Source organism: Trachurus trachurus, assembly GCF_905171665.1.
Source record: "Trachurus trachurus genome assembly, chromosome: 20".
NCBI lineage: Eukaryota > Metazoa > Chordata > Actinopteri > Carangiformes > Carangidae > Trachurus > Trachurus trachurus.
In genome coordinates this window covers 1,386,120-1,403,082 of record NC_139911.1, presented here as the reverse complement: position 1 = coordinate 1,403,082, position 16,963 = coordinate 1,386,120, and the positions used below count along the sequence as shown (strand labels likewise).

Sequence of the window (16,963 nt, the reverse complement as noted above, 5' to 3'; positions counted from 1 at the left end):
AGTGTTTTAGTGCCACCCAGTGGTCAGACATGGCCACTACAGGATGAATTGGGTTTTGTAATAATTTTACTGTGGACTGCACTGCAGCACTGGGAAATTTCTACGTAACAGGGTTACACAAGCACATTTAAAAAATATATGTAACTGCACGATTTTACAGTTTAGAGAGAAAAATGTAATAAAATCACAGTTACTCATCAAAATGGTGGCGATTGTTGAGAGTTGCATCAGAATATATATTTTTATATGGGTGGGATAGGATATTTGACTTTTATTTGACTTTATTTCACAGGATTATGGAAGTGCTTATGGAAAGCACTAGTGTTGCATTTTAACTGCATGAAAAGTACTATGGAAATAAAGTTTGTTTGCTTGATTGATTGATTGATTGATTGATTGATATATGAACTGCTGTTTGTAGCTGAACAGAAAAGTCAGTGGATGAGATAATAGAGACAACGACTGATGTCATTCAGCATAATTTTCTATCAATATCGAGTAAGAGAGATGACGAGGTTGTGAAACTCAAATTACATCACTTGAAAATGTGTGAATATTATATTAGATACTAAGTAATATTTTTAAAAAAGTAGGAAATTAAAACGTTAAATTAAAATCAATCAAATTTAATTACACGTTTTAGTCCACACAGGAATATTACTAAAATTGAATGCTAATCTAACAATCAGAGCCCTTTGTAGATCAAACAGTGTTTTCCGCCCGACGTGATGACGTATGTGTCTTACGTACGGCACATGTAACCCACGTTGCGCAACTCCTTGTGGGTAACTGCACGTTGACATTGGGTTTGTAACCGGACAGAAGAGAGGAACTGGTCGGTGGTTCTGAGCCGCTGCTGGTCCCGCTGCTGGTTCTGGACTTTATTACAACAGACAGAGACGTAGTGGTGAGTTTGTTAAATTATTATTAATAATATTAACGAACTATCATCGAATGACGTGAGAATTAAAGAGGGAAGAAGACAGTTTTAACGTGCTGGCTAACGTTAGCTGCTAGTTAGCACGCTAGCCTGGTTTAGCGTTAAAATGAATACAGAACAGTGCTAATTGGTGTTAGCTCCATCTCCATCACACTAAACCATGGTTTCTGTTCGACTTTACTCTGTTTACTCTGTTTTAATCTGAGGATTTAATGACGACATGTTATATTTAACAGGTCTGGGTCCAGGTTGTAGTAGTTTAACGACGCTAACTGTAGTTAAATGTAGATCTGGATGCTAACTGCTAACGTTAGCCTCGAGGTTAACCAAGGATAACCTGACACAGTCTGACGAATAACCTTCATATTTTAGGTTATTTGACCCCTAAAATGTCACGATACAGATGGATATATATGTATTTATATATAGTGTAACTTAGACCAGACTGTCAGCCACCGCCCTGCTCTGTTGGAGGTCATTATTGGATGTTCTGGTGGTTTCCTTCGCTGTGTTTAACAGCTGTAATCTCTAACCTGCACACACACTTGACTGCAGTCGCCTTGTAAAAGTGTGAAACGTGCAAACAGCTGAAGTGATAAACCAGGTTAGTAAATATTAGTGTTAGTTATCTGTCATAGGTCTGTAAGGTGGAGAATTACTCCTTTAAATTGATGTTATTACAAGGAGCTGATGTAAAGACAGTGTAGATATGGATTTTAGTTTAGTTTTATCTGCACACTACATAAAAACAATGAAAATAATGAAATTAAACATTGTGCATGAGAGGTGGAAGCCAAAAAAGGCTTTTAAAACACCTCCCAATGTATGTTTTTTTTCAGCAATTTACATATAAAATTAAAGATAAAGATTGACAGATACAGAAGTGCTACAAATCTTTGCTAAAGAGTGATTTTTTTCATTTCTTTTTAGATATTGATTCTAGTGTTGCAGGTAAATTGCTCCGTAGAGAAGCTCCTCTGTGTTTTAAAGTGCGTTGATTCAGAGAACTGGGAAGATGAAAGTCCTTTGAACGTCTTGTATGATGTGATGTGAGTGGATGTCTGAGGAAAACTTAAAAAAAGACTGGAAACTAAACTAGATGGCAAGTCATGAGATAGATAGACATACTTATACAGAAACCACAGGTTTCATATGTTCACATTAAATACTGATGACGGATTCAATTTTCTAAAAAGAGGAACAGAGGATTTGTTTTTAGCAAAATTAACTATTCTCAAAAATGTCTTTTGGATCAGCAGAATCTTGTTGAGAAAGGTACCAAAAAGATGCCAAAATAGTGTTAGAATAAATGTATTATTGTACAGGAAAGAGCTGCAACTAACGATTATTTTCATTATCAATTAATTCGTCAATTATTTATACGATTAATCGAATAATAGTTGTTTGGTCAATAAAATGTTTTTAAAAAGTTGAAAAACATCAACCAGTGTTTCTCAAACCACCAGACATCGTCCTCAAATGTCTTGTTTTGTCCACAAACCAAAGAGAGACTCAGTTTATTGTCATAAAGGAACAAAGAAGCCAGAAATATTCACATTGAAGAAGCTGGAATCAGAGAATTTTGACTTTTTTTTAAATAAAAAAAACTACTTAAACTGATTATTAGATTATCAAAATAGCTGACGGTTAATTTAATTATAATCGTGATTAATTGATGAACTGTTGCAGCTCTAGTGCAGGATGTCAGACTAACCTTCAGCACGCTGCTCAGGGATGGAGGAAATAAAACCAGTACTGTGTATATGTATAGTATAATAAAAATAAAAAGCTTGTTGTGTGTTTCCGTGTCTCCATCAGATCAGATAGAAGGGACAGGATGGGAGCGTCCATGTCTTCGCTTGCTGCTCCGACAGTGAGGGCCGAGGCCATGATGGCCGCCCCCCCCCAGGGCTGCCCCATGCACCAGGAGCCCAAACCTGTAGCAGGTGAGGAATTACATGGTGTTATGTAACTATTAATGATCATGTTTAATTTGTTCCATCAGCTTCTAACTGGTTTCTCTCTGTCTCCAGTGTCTCCTCCTGCAGAGTGTCCCATGCACCAAGCTCAGCCTGCAGCCGGTAGGTGAACCGGACCGCCGTCACATGATTCCTGCCGGGAAGTGATCAATTATTCAGAACCAGATAGAATAGATAGCATGCCTTTATTGTCACTTATACACATGTACAATGAGATTAAGATTCTCCTTCACTGCAAACACATGCATAGAATAAAACAAAACACTATAACTAATACGTTTACACTGACTTATGGACCGTCTGAAAGGTTTCCTCTGCTACGGCTGATTGAGGGCCGGGGATCGCTACTGTTTTACTGAATCGATTTGATTCAGATTAAATTTGATATTGATTCATTTGGAGATATTTAAGTTTTAACACCAATTCACTTGGTTATGAAAGAGATTTTGACAAAACTAATATTGCAAATTGTACAAAGGTGGTACTCACTAACCTGGTGTTCTATTAAAAATATTAATGTTTATATTAAATTGACTGAAAAGCAGCTACATTAATGCACATTTACGGTGCAATGCATTAAAGAATGCGAAAGATCGATATAAATTGGAAAATTGATTTTTTAAGTTGTTGAGTTGTTTTTGGTCTTCGGGGTCGTTGTCGTGGTGATTCATGTGTCTCATGTGTCTCATGTTTCCTGCAGCGTCTCCTCCCTCCGAGTGTCCGATGCACAAAGCAGAACCAGGTCCGGCTCACCAGGACCGAGCCTACGAGTTCGTGGAGTGTCCCATGAAGGCCGGCGCCAAGAGCGACATCGACCCTGCCAACATGGTGCGTTCACTGTCACCGTGCCACAGTCAGACTTTACGTCTTTATTTTAATAATAATCAACCAACATCGAGTCTCTAGGAGGTTTTTAAACCAACAAACACTTTGATTGTTGAGTTTTTATTCTTATTATTTATGTATTTAACTCTGCGTCCTCGTGTCCAGATGCCCCCTCCCAACCAGACGCCCGCTCCAGACCAGCCCTTCGACCTGTCCATCAACAGGGAGGAGTCGACCATCCCTCGCCACGGCCCCGAGAACAAGAACTGGGTCTACCCGTCGGAGCAGATGTTCTGGAACGCCATGCTGAGGAAGGGGTGCGTCGTCCACTCACCGCCGCCACACGGACATGTGCTTTCACAAAAACAAAACAAAGCACAACATTATACATAAGGAATACACGAAAAATACATATATAAGACAAAAAGAAGGAAATGTTGCAAATTAAAAACTAAAATCTTGTGAGAAAAGAAACGTTTTTAGTGCTTTTAAAAGATGAAACAGTTGTAGCCTGTAGACCTGAGTTCGTGAGGTCGGGAATTCCAAAGAGTATAGGACCATAATGACTAAAAGCACCATGAGATGAGTTTAAATATTCTTGGAATAGTGAGTAGAACTTTAAAAACAATAAGTACAACTTTAAAATCAATTCTTTGCTTCACTGGGAGCCAGAGAAGAGATGCTAAAGTCGGAGTGATGTGTTGTTTGCGTTGCAGTAGTCCAGCCTACTTGAAATAAAAGCATGAACCAACTTTTCAGAATCGGGTATAAAAGGATAAAATGGGTCTAACTTTAGATATGTTTCTAATTAGGGCTGTCCCAAACGATTATTTTTCTCCCGATTAATCTATCGACTATTTTTTCGATTAGTTGATTAGTTTAACGATTCATTTTTTGACTAATCTAACAATTATTTAACAAATTGGTTGACGATTAGTCATTTACAAAAAAACACTTCTGAACACTTCTCTTATTTAAATTCTTCAGATACTCTTTCTGGTGTGCATTCCTCTTCATAATCTTTTTTTTTTGGATGGGAAAAACTGTGCCACATCAGTTTGCTTTAACCTGGAAAATAGACAGATAAAGCAGAGTGCACACTGAAATATTAGCACAATGATTTTGTGATTGATTTTTGATTTTTAGCGATGAAAGAGAGATGCTTGTGAAAATTGAGATCAGCATAGGGAGTCACACCAAGGTTTCTTACTCACTAGGTTTCACAGGACATGGAGTTCATAAGGAACAGATTTGGTGCCTCAGAGTCTTCGGACCTACTACGAGAATTTCTGATTTTCAGACGGCGAGCTGCAGCACCGAGGAAACTCTGTGGAAATGTCTCAACGTGTTGTTTTTTCTTTTTGTTTCCTACCGACCTCCTCCAGGTGGCGCTGGCGAGAGGACGACCTCGCCGCCCCGGACATGACCAACATCATCAAGATCCACAACACGAACAACGAGCAGGCCTGGCACGAGATCCTCAAGTGGGAGGCCATGCACGCAACGTGAGTCCTCGTCGTCGCCGTGACATCACTGTGACATCACTGTGACATCACTGTGACATCACTGTGACATCGCCGTCCAGTCAGGGTTACTGTATGTAAACGTGTGTGTGTGTGTGTGTGTGTGTGTGTGTGTGTGTGTGTGTGTGTGTGTGTGTGTGTGTGTGTGTGTGTGTGTGTGTGTGTGTGTGTGTGTGTGTGTGTGTGTGTGTGTGTGTGTGTGTGTGTGTGTGTGTGTGTCTCCACAGCGAGTGTCCGTGCGGACCGACCCTGAAGCGGTTCGGCGGTAAAGCCAAGGAGTTCTCGCCCCGAGCGCGGGTCCGCCACTGGATGGGGTGAGTTCAGGGCTTCGCTTTTATGTTTGTTAATGTTTTTGTTATTTTAACTTGTTCTGTAAAGTTATAGTTTTTTTATTTTACACCTTTTAAGTAAATAAAATTAACTTGTGATTATTCCATGAATGAAGAACTTTTCCCCAAATACTGGATATTTAAATGATTATTACACAATTGAAGACCTTTCCACAACTACTGGATAATTTAATCAAATTTTAAAGGGATAGTTCAACATTTTGGCAAATTGGCCCATTGCCATAATCCCTATAGTCATAGCAGTAGGTTCGTTACCTTTAATTGTCGGTGCATGTTGTTTTTAGAACGGCGGAGCAGAGCCGTGAGCTGCTCAGAGCTACGCTACGGAGGCTCATTATGGGATTTCTTGGTTTCCCTCATCAAACTCATCAAATACACAATCCAACAACTCCACAACGCTCTGGTGGACAAGTTGTGAGCTGCACATTCACCACGCTATGAGATAATAACACAACGTTACCACACAGAGTTGTTGTAGAGGGAAATTCATGCAAAACCGCTGATGAGCGGTCCCAGCGAGGGCAGTTTTTCATCAAGCAGTCTCTGCATTTCCCTCACAGCTCACGGCTCTGCTCCGCCGTTCTAAAAATAGCTTGCACCGACAATTAAAGGTAACAAACTACAAAACAAAAACTACTGCTATGACTATAGGGATTATGGCAATGGGCCAGTTTGACTAAATGTTGAACTATCCCTTTAAGTTTGAATTTGAAACACATGGGAAAATGTTCACAGATTTTATATATATTTAGCAGGGATGCAAACAGCGCGCCGAAAAGCGAAACTCGCTTTTTTCATGACCAATTAGGTGACTTGTGTGAATCGTTCAGATCCGAAGAGTTTTGGATTTTGAGGGGGGGGGCTCAGCGTCTCAGCTGGGGTCAGTAAAATGTTTTTCTAACAGGCTGACAGTGACAATCACGTGAAACTGAGGCGAACTCATTCATGGTTGTCTCTGATTATACTGATAACAGCCGACCTCCAATGTAGACGCGCGACATGCGCGCCGCGCTCGTACCCAAAGCGGCGCGTATCCGCGTGCAGTCGGTGCGACGGCGACGCCGTTTTCCCCCCGTGCATGTCCGTGGAGCTGTGGCCGCGGACATGCACGGTTCCCTACGTTGCTGTGTCAGGCAGGTGTTTCCACGGAGCTCTGCCCCGTTTCAGAGGTGAAGGAAGCCCTGAGTGGAAAGATGTCGCCTCCGCGATGTGGAATGTGTTCAATTAAAGTGAAACTAACACATTAGGCTATATCCATTACACACGGAAACATCCCATGTCTTTATTTATTCAGTTTATTTTAATAGTAATAATTATGACTAACATTCAGGGAAGGCCTTCAGTATCTCCAAAATTGAAATATTGCAAAGGATTTTTAAAAAAAGCATTTTTAATATAGAAATGTTGGCCTTCTGAAAACTATGTCCACTATATGCACTCAATACTTGGTTGGGGTTGAACTACTGGAAATGGACTTTTCCATGATATTGTAATGTACTTATTTGTTAATGGTGAGCACCCCCTCACCCCCACGCCAGACAATTCCTCTCTTTTTTGGTCCTGACCCGTTTGCATCCCTGATTTAAACAGTCTGATCAGATGAGATCAGGTCTGACTGTCTAAAAGACACTGAAGAAACAACAAACAGCTCAGCTGAAGCTAACTGTCGAGCGGAGATGCTATGTTCGTCACCCATCTATGTTTAAACTCATTTTGTTATTACAGTCTGATAAAACAAAAGTTATTTATAAGCTAGGTGCTTTTCTGAAACGTGTTCTTCCTCTGTTTAAGTGATAGTTGTTGCTCTGTCCTGGTCAGAGATGGATGTACAAAGTATGTACAGCTCCACTGCCTCTTGCTATGTCTGATTATTTGTACTGTTTTATTGTTTGTACTGGTGGTCGTGAGAAAATAAAGTAAAAAGTGAAAGTGAAGAAAACAACTCAAATCTGGATAATTGTCTGACCCGTGTTTGGCTCCGCCCCCCCTCAGGTACGAGCTGCCGTTCGACCGCCACGACTGGATCATCGACCGCTGTGGGAAGGAGGTCCGTTACGTCATCGACTACTACGACGGAGAGATCGACCAGAGCACCTACAAGTTCTCCATCCTGGACGTGCGCCCGGCCTTCGACTCGCTGGACGCCGTGTGGGACCGGATGAAGGTGGCCTGGTGGCGCTGGACGTCCTAGAGAGGCTCTGATTGGTCGATTGATTGGTCGCCGTGTCAACACATCACACACACACACACACACAGACACACACACACATTAAGACTGTGGATACGGCGTTTCCTCTTCTTTCTTTTCAACGTGTGACGACTGGACGACGACGGTGGTAGAGTTTTTAGTTCTTCAGCTTCGTTTTCAACGGTTTTAATCTCGCATCTCGCATCAGAGCAGGTGGAGGTCACCAGGTGCATTATGGGAGTTGTAGTCTGTAATGGACTCGCTGCAGTTTGGGTTAAAGGTTCCTACGTAGAAACGTTTCAATCGGCTGAGACGTCACGGTTCATTTCATTCATGTTCAGATTATGACGATGTTGTAGAAATATATAAAAAGTCTAGAGGCTCAACTTTATTTTTTTCTAATGTAAATGATGTATAAAGGATGTGATTTGATTTTGTTTCTGAGCCTCACAAGTCTCAGCGTCGACGTCTTTACACACACAGAGATCAGTAACTTCATAAGTAATTATAACCAGGGTTCCCACGCGTCCTGGAAAACCGGGAAAATGGTTGACCAATTATCCAGTCATGGAAAACACATGGAAATCGAGAAAAAGGGTCAAAATTCACTTTTTCAGACCCTGCTAAGGATTTCTTTTCCAAAGATGTGCCCAGCGAGAAAAGAGAGCTGTTTTAGGTGCGGTTTAAATAAAAAACATGTTTTTGTGGTGTTCTATGATAAATTTGTCATAATTTCTAAGCACGTAAGCTATTATTTCATAGATAAGTTAGAGCCATAGACTGCACACCGTTAAATCAAACTTCTGGGGGTGAGAGAAAAGAAATAAATATAGAAACAAATTGGTTGAATGTACAAAATAACGTACAACAGTCGAACTACAACTTCTCCAAAGCATGAATGGGACGGGGCGATAATAACAAGTCTGTCAGACTGAAGCAGCTGGAAAAGTCCTGGAAAAGTATTTCAAGAAAAGAGTGGGAACCCTGATAATAATAACACATATAATAAATAACACATTACACAGTTTTACATTGAACCACAGTGTGCGTGTCTTAAAAAAAGAAAGAAAATCATCAATAACTGATCAATAAGCTGCAGTATTGGCTCCTCCAGACTGAGGCTTGTTCAGTCATGTGACCTCCACCTGTCTCCATCTTCATCTGCCTGTAGGAAACTGTAAATATGACTGAGACAGGTGATTGATAAATGATTGATAGGTTATTGATAAGGATTGACAGGTGAGCTGGTTGTGGTTGTGGACATAAAGTCATATTTTTCTAAAGGACTCATTTCACCTTCTGACATCGTGGATCTCTTCTCTCTTTCTCTTCGTTGGATTTCTCAGCCCAGATGTTTTTTTGTGCTGTTGCCACGGTTACAGGCCGGTTTCAGCTCTCCGGTCAGCGACTGTGTGTTTACGCCGATGGTAGTTTGTGTTTTTATTTATTGCTCGATCGATTGTTTGAACGGACGGATGTCGGTTTCTCTCTGTGTCTCTTGTCTCCGACTCAAAACGTTCTTGTGTCTTTTAAAAAAAAACTTTGATTTTCTGACTCTGCAATAAAAAGCTGCTGCTGCTTCTTCCTCTGTCTCCAACGGCAACGTCTGTTTGTGTCCTGAAACTGTAGATCTAAACAATGTTAATTAACAAAACAATGATTACATAAGTTAACACACAGAGAAGACAGTGATTCAGTCTATACAGAGAAACTTGATAACTGCTGCACTATTAAACATTTAACCGGTAAAATAGTTAAACTGATCGAGAATCTCATCTGTAATCTGTTAAATGTTTATATTTTCATGATTTATCAAGAATATCAGTCACAAAGCAGTTATTGATGAGACGTCAGTGGTTCATGATGTCGTTTATAAAGTTGAGTTGTTCAGATTTACTGTTGTGGAAACTAGAGAGAAGTTAATGTGATGAGTTTTCAGCTCCATCTGCTGGACACGATGAACTGCTGCTGGTTCTGTCTACAGGTTCATATCAAGTTTTTCATGGAGAAGAAAAAAGAGGAAACTGATAAAATTATAAATGAAAAACAACCAATAACACAGCAAAACAGTTTTATCTTTCACTTACATTTTACCACCTGTACATTAATTTATATTTGAAGTGATAAAAGACTGAATCTGAGCCTCAAAGAAATGGAAACAAAAGGGTTTCTAGAAGCATCTTCGAGATTAAAAAATAGAGGAAATACTGAAGATTAAAGTTTTTAAAGAGATAAGGATGATATGTATATGATGTTTTTAAAAATCCTTGCAGCAGATTTTCTTTTAACAGTGCAGCGTTAAAGCTGAACAGCAGAGGGCGAAGTTTCACTGATTCACAGGAAGTGAACAAGAATCATCAATGAGTTCTCTGTGTTGTTCACACTAGGTACAAAGGTTTGCAATCTTAATATAGAGATATAATAGTAATATAATTAAGTCACATATAATCTGATGTATCCTTTATGTTACAGTTTTTATTTATGAGATAATAACACAACGTTACCAGACAGAGTTGTTTTAGAGGGAAATACAGAGACTGTTGATGAAAAACTGTCCCTGAAGGCAACGTGCATCGGTGGTTTTGCCTGAATTTCCCTCTAAAACAACTCTGTGTGGTAACGTTGTGTTATTATCTCATAGCGTGGTGAATGTGCAGGTCACAACTTGTCCACCAGAGCGCCAATTTGATAAAATGTTGAACTATCCCTTTAACATTTTCCTTTTTTTTTGCATGTTTATTTCAGCCTGTTCTGATGTTACGGCCTCTCTGAGCCGTTTTATTTATCGTGTATCTGTGACACCTCGTCGATGGAGAAGTTTCTTCCCACTGTAAAAACTTTTTGCCTAAAAACTTTAATCTCAGAACCTTTTAGACGACTTCAGATGAACACACACACACACACACACACACACACACACACACACACACACACACACACACACACACACACACACACACACGCACACACACAGACACACACACATGCTGTGGGTTGATCATGTAGGTGGCTGCTGCAATGCATTCTGGTCCGTTGCAGCTGCTGTCTTCGAGCATCACACCTGATATTTCCGTGGAGCGAGGACAACATGGCGCCCGGTTGGCTGCACGTGATTGGCCGGTGATCCGTAAGGAAGAGGGGAACGCTCTTCTCTTTTTGTTTTGTTTTGCGTTTCTCCTTTAAACACACAGTGAGTGAGTGAGTGAGTGAGTGTGTGTGAGTGAGTGTGTGTGTGTGTGTGGGTCGAGCGTCTATGTTGCCTAGAATAATGTGCATGTTGATTTCCCATGTGTCCGGCTGAGGCCAGATCGCCGCGGCGCCGCACACAGCAGATGTCCAAACAGCCGCCGGCGCTCCGAGGGAAAAGGAGGAGAGTTTATCATCTCTGCTCTACGCACCGCACATCTCCATACCAAAGAAGAGGAGAAGGGCATTTCTCTCTCTCTATCTCTGTCAGGATGACGGTGTGTTCACTGACCGGTCAGATAATCAGTCATTCATGTGTCTGAGGCCTCGTCCATGGAAACAAGCTTCATCCAAAACGTGAAAACACCCAAAAAAATCTCTGTAAACACGACATCGTTTCCACACTGCAAAACCTCAAATATCTTACCAAGACTATTGGTCTTATTTCTTGTCAAAATGTCTCATTTCTAGTCAAAACTAATCTCTTTTCACTTCAAATAAGACTCATCACCTAAAAATGAACTTGTTTTTAGATCATTTTCACTTGTTTCAAACAAATCAGATTTTTCTACTTATTTCAAGTGAAAATCTCCTTGAAAGAAGTAAAAAGTGTCTAAAAACAAGCTGCTTTTTAATGTGATGAGTCTTATTTTAAGTAGAATGAGATTTGTTTTGACTAGAAATGACATTTTGACTAGAAATAAGACCAATAGTCTTGGTAAGATATTTGAGGTTTTTGCAGTGTGTGTCTGAGGCCTCGTCCACATGGAAACAAGCTTCACCCAAAAAATCTCCGTAAACATGACATCGTTTCCAGAAATATCTGCGTCCACACGGATCCAAAACGAAAACATGAGACTCTAAACGCTGCAGTTCATCCTCCAAGCCTGTGTGTGGCGTAGTAACCAAGGGGGGAGTTGTGGGTTCTACAAGTGAAGACCACTTCCACGCCTGGTGCCTTTTATTTTTTTGGTCTCTACCGATAGTTTCCACCTCCGTCAACACTGTCAAGGGGTGAATTTTTTTTTTTACCACAACTGTTTTAGTATTGTGTAGGCTAGAGCACTGGAATAAGAGAGTAACGACACCACCATTGACTCCCGTGGTAAGGGTTTAAGGGTTTTGTGCCCCTAGTGGCAGGATATGGGTGTTGCAAAAGCGCCCAGAAAACCCATTCACTCCAATGTATGTGTGTTGCCCACTTGCTTGTAAATTGATGAAAACGGCCGTGTTTTTGTTTTTAGGTGTCTTGGTCATATCAAATTATACTTAGAATTAGTTTATTACAAAATGTAGATTGAAACATTCATGTAGAAAACAGTTATATTTACTCGCCTATGTGTTAAAGCAGAAGTGAGTGATATATTTGTGTTAATATAAGTCTTAAATAGTTGTATCTTCCGACAGCAATCACTTCTATAGAGTGTTTGGTCTGAAACACGGGTCTCTCAGTCACTCTGCTCTGCTCTGAGCCCAGGAGAAAACATTTATTGTATCCTACAGTTTTTATCCAATGAGGAGAGAGAACGGCATGCAGGGCTGTGTGTGCAGCCAAGGAACGCCGTGAATGTGGTGACGTAGCGACGAGGACTGTTATGGTGCGTTCAAGGCAACTCGTAACTCGTGTTTTTCCGACCTGTGAAGTCGTACCAGTTCGATCTGGTACGAGTTCACGGGTCAGAAGTTACGAGTGGCCGTTATAGTGACTTTCACCGGTAAAACAGGTCGGAGAAACACGAGTGGGTTGCCTGGAACGCTACAAAGTCGTAAGTTGTGACTTGAAGCTGTAATTTACGATTTCAAAAGCCTGCCTGGAACGCAGCATTAGCCAAAACCACCGGATCGCTTACTTCTGCTTTAATGTTTATCTGTAAAGGATCCTCAATGATGATATTAACGTGGGTGATCTATAAATGTCCTTAAATTATTGAAAACACCACACTGCTCATTCACCAACAATGCAGAGATGTCAGTTCTTGGGCGCTTTTGTAAAACCCATATTCCTCCACCAGGAGGCGCTTCCATTGGACCGATGCTGTCCTTACTCTCTTTTACACTGCTCTAGTATAGGCTTCATAAATGGGGGGGTGGTTACGTTGTTTACCGGCCGTTAATTGGTTGCTTCGAGTTCAGTGGGCGGGTTCTCAGCCGGCTAACCGCCGCACCTCTCCAAATATGGAAAGTAGACTCCACCTAAAATCCAAGATGGCGCTGTAGTAGAGGCACAAAACAGACTCCCCCAAACCAATGGGTGATGTCACGGTGCTACGTCTATGAAAAATATTTTTACAGTCTATGATTCAAACTCCAAACATTATAAGTGGATTAAATGTTGAATGGGAGTCGTGTCGGAGCAAATATGACGATGATGATTTAACACAGATACAGGAAACTGACTCGTAGTGGAGCGTCTTGGTTTTTAAACCACATGTGTCAAACATGTTACCACATGTGGAAAATGGGTTCACATGGGAATTCACATTTATTCCTACAACATCTGTAAAATTAATCATATGGAATTTTTAATGAACAAATGTTATGTTTATTTTAAAGATGTTATATGTCCTATATCCAGAGGATGTAAACACTGTACATCTCATTAACAGGTGTCATCTTCAGAACACACTCTATATGTTGTGTATCCTATCTGTGTGTGTGTGTGTGTGTGTGTGTGTGTGTGTGTGTGTGTGTGTGTGTGTGTGTGTGTGTGCGTGCGTGCAGCTCCGTGCCCGGCGGCCATGTTTTGTTATGAAGGTGAACAACACGTGTGAGTTAAAGCTCAGATACAAAAGACATGAGACGACTCTTCTTGTTTAATTCATTCTCTCACCTGAAGCGCCCGGGGCGACACACACACACACACACACACACACACACGCACGCACGCACGCACGCACGCACACACACACACACACACACACACACACACACACACACACACACACACACAGCTGTTTGACAGGGGAGGGGCTGGTACACTTTTGTGTAAAGCTCCTTCAAAATAAAGGTAGATGCTTGTATTAAAGCTCCTTCAAAATAAAGGTAAATGTTTGTGTTAAAGCTCCTTCAAAATAAAGGTAAATGTTTGTGTTAAAGCTCCTTCAAAATAAAGGTAAATGTTTGTGTTAAAGCTCCTTCAAAATAAAGGTAGATGTTTGTGTTAAAGCTCCTTCAAAATAAAGGTAGATGTTTGCGTTAAAACTCCTTCAAAATAAAGGTAGATGTTTGTGTTAAAGCTCTTTCAAAATAAAGGTAGATGTTTGTATTAAAGCTCCTTCAAAATAAAGGTAGATGTTTGTATTAAAGCTCCTTCAAAATAAAGGTAGATGTTTGTATTAAAGCTCCATTACTGCCGGCTGCTTAGCTACTGTACTGGATTTGGTTTCTCTAAGGTGTTTTATTCTGAAAATCTGCTCTGTTTTCATTGGATCTGAGCTCAGCAGCTGCACTACAAGACTGAAAAAAAAATAAAAATAAAAAATAAAACCCCCCAAAGCAAATGGAAAAAGAAAAACATTCGCAGCCAGCGACTGTTTGCTCTGCGCCTCGTTCCAAAATGACTAAAGTAGAAAAGCATTACTGACAATTACGGCTGCAACTCGGCTGTTTGTCAGCTTCCAGTGTGTGTGTGTCTCTCTCTCTGCACTCAAAGAGACACACACACAATAACACACACATACACACACACAGAAACACAGAAAGGATTAAATGGGGGAAGTTGGCCACCTGGATGAATGCAGCGACTGAACAATTAAAAATCAATTTACCGTCAAAAAGCTTTGCCTTCTAATTAGGACCGCCTGCAGGCCAGAGGGGCTTTTCTGTTGAAGGGCACCAACGCTTTTTTGTTTTTTGTGTGTTTTTTTTTCTCTCTCTCTGCTCGCTCGCACATTTTTTCATATTTGTGTTAATGCCCCCCCCTCCTCCCCCTCCTCCTCTAACCATCTCATTGTTTTTCCTCCTCTGCTTACAGCCTCTACATAATGATAATGCTGCAGTAAATGGAGAATTATTCAGACAATGGCTGTGGATGTTTCTGCTGCCAGAGAGCGACAGACAGACAGACGTGTGTTTGATTCCCAGCAGGTGTCCCACGCTGCTGCGTTTTGGACCGGCCTTTTAATTCTGATGGAGATGACAATGTCCCACAGAGAAATGAAGCTCTGAAGCTCCGCGCCGACACACACAGCTACACACACACACACACTCGTATACACACATGTATAAATGCTGCAGGAAACAAATGGAGGCACTCAGAGGAAACCTGATCCAGCTCTGAGGAGGCAGCGTTACAGTCTCCATCTTTATACGATGATGATGCTTATATTTGAAATCTTTATTTCATGGAAAAAAAGTATATATATATATATATAAAAAAAAACACATCCTTATTATATTTTGATTTCCCTTTTTGACGTTTTATGTTGAGTTGGTAAAACTAAAGCTTAAGGGATAGTTCAACATTTAGTCAAATTGGCCCATTGCCATAATCCCTATAGTCATAGCAGTAGGTTCGTTACCTTTAATTGTCGGTGCAAGCTGTTTTTAGAACGGCGGAGCAGAGCCGTGAGCTGCTCAGAGCTACGCTACGGAGGCTCATTATGGGATTTCTTGGTTTTTCCCTCATCAAACTCATCAAATACACAATCCAACAACTCCACAACGCTCTGGTGGACAAGTTGTGAGCTGCACATTCGCCACGCTATGAGATAATAACACAACGTTACCACACAGAGTTGTTTTAGAGGGAAATGCAGAGACTGATGATGAAAAACTGTCCCTGAAGGCAACGTGCATCAGCGGTTTTGCATGAATTTACCTCTGAGCAGCTCGCGTCATAATAGCAGTGTGAAAGCGAACTTTACTGGACTATATGGAAACAATGTAACAAAAAAAAAAATTAAGTCCGGACCTTGGTCCGGACTATTAGGTGTGAAAGCGCCCTAAAGCAGAAATCCTCGTGTCGACGTTCAGGCTCAGAACTAAATCCTCCGTCCAGCAGCAGCAGCAGCAGCGGATGGACAGAGAGTAAAGACGAGAGCTGTCAATCAATCACACAATATATATTATATTGTATTTCAGACTAGTGTTGTAGTTCAGGGACAGTTTTTCATCATCAGTCTCTGTATTTCCCTCTAAAACAACTCTGTGTGGTAACGTTGTGTTATTATCTCATAGCGTGGTGAATGTGCAGCTCACAACTTGTCCACCAGAGCGTTGTGGAGTTGTTGGATTGTGTATTTGATGAGTTTGATGAGGGAAACCAAGAAATCCCATAATGAGCCTCCGTAGCGTAGCTCTGAGCAGCTCACGGCTCTGCTCCGCCGTTCTAAAAACAGCTTGCACCGACAATTAAAGGTAACGAACCTACTGCTATGACTATAGGGATTATGGCAATGGGCCAATTTGCCAAAATGCTGAACTATCCCTTTACTCCCCTTACTTATGAAACGTAAAGGTGAAATCCGGCAATCTGATTGGTTGTTAACCGTGGTATAATGAGCATATACCACACGGCCTGGAGTGATATATTGCTTAAATAACAGATTTGGTTGGAAATTTGAATATTTAACACAAGAAGCGAAGATTGACAGCCCTATTTCTGATGTTGGCGCCATTTTGGCTCTAATCCAGACGGCGTGTGCTGGTCGCCGTCATCACAACTTCCTGTTTCGGTGTCAAAAGTCTTTCGGCCAAAAAACCGAAAATGCATTTTCTCAGGGATGAACCTGGTTGACCTTTGCCCTGCAGCGTGTGCAGCTCTTTTCCCTGACGGAGCTCAGCGATTGGTCGGTCGTTTTCCTTCATGTGCGGCGGCGGCGCTGAGAAGAGCATCGGCTCCGTCCGTCGCTCCGAGCCGCCCACGAGCTGCATGTTGGAGAGCAGCGCGGCCGCCGAATAGATTAGCACAAATTGAAATAATTTTCCCAACCAGAGATCTGTGTGTGTGTGTGTGTGTGTGTGTGTGTGTG

General features: G+C 41.2%; 1 protein-coding gene across 4 annotated transcripts; it reads left to right on the top strand.

The window, feature by feature from the left end:
- The first annotated feature begins 786 nt into the window (after window positions 1-786).
- On the top strand, window positions 787-8,309 carry hccsb (holocytochrome c synthase b). Of its 4 annotated transcripts, none has more exons than XM_083995460.1 (8): window positions 787-907; window positions 2,759-2,886; window positions 2,974-3,021; window positions 3,620-3,747; window positions 3,910-4,061; window positions 5,130-5,249; window positions 5,495-5,581; window positions 7,610-8,309. In XM_083995460.1, the coding sequence occupies exons 2-8, from the start codon at window positions 2,778-2,780 to the stop codon at window positions 7,806-7,808; spliced, it is 843 nt and encodes a 280-aa protein (XP_083851586.1). In that variant the 5' UTR covers window positions 787-907; window positions 2,759-2,777; the 3' UTR covers window positions 7,809-8,309. The 4 variants fall into 4 exon arrangements, with proteins under 4 accessions (XP_083851586.1, XP_083851588.1, XP_083851587.1 ...); XM_083995462.1 differs by having other exon boundaries at window positions 809-907; window positions 2,764-2,886; XM_083995461.1 differs by having other exon boundaries at window positions 809-907; window positions 2,754-2,886.
- Window positions 8,310-16,963: the final 8,654 nt, after the last annotated feature.

Excerpts from the sequence above, each read along its gene's own strand:
- hccsb (XM_083995460.1), top strand. The coding sequence starts at position 2,778 with ATGGGAGCGTCCATGTCTTCGCTTGCTGCTCCGACAGTGAGGGCCGAG. Across the intron at positions 4,062-5,129 it reads AACGCCATGCTGAGGAAGGG|GTGGCGCTGGCGAGAGGACG; the intron begins GTGCGTCGTCCA and ends GACCTCCTCCAG. Across the intron at positions 5,582-7,609 it reads CGGGTCCGCCACTGGATGGG|GTACGAGCTGCCGTTCGACC; the intron begins GTGAGTTCAGGG and ends GCCCCCCCTCAG.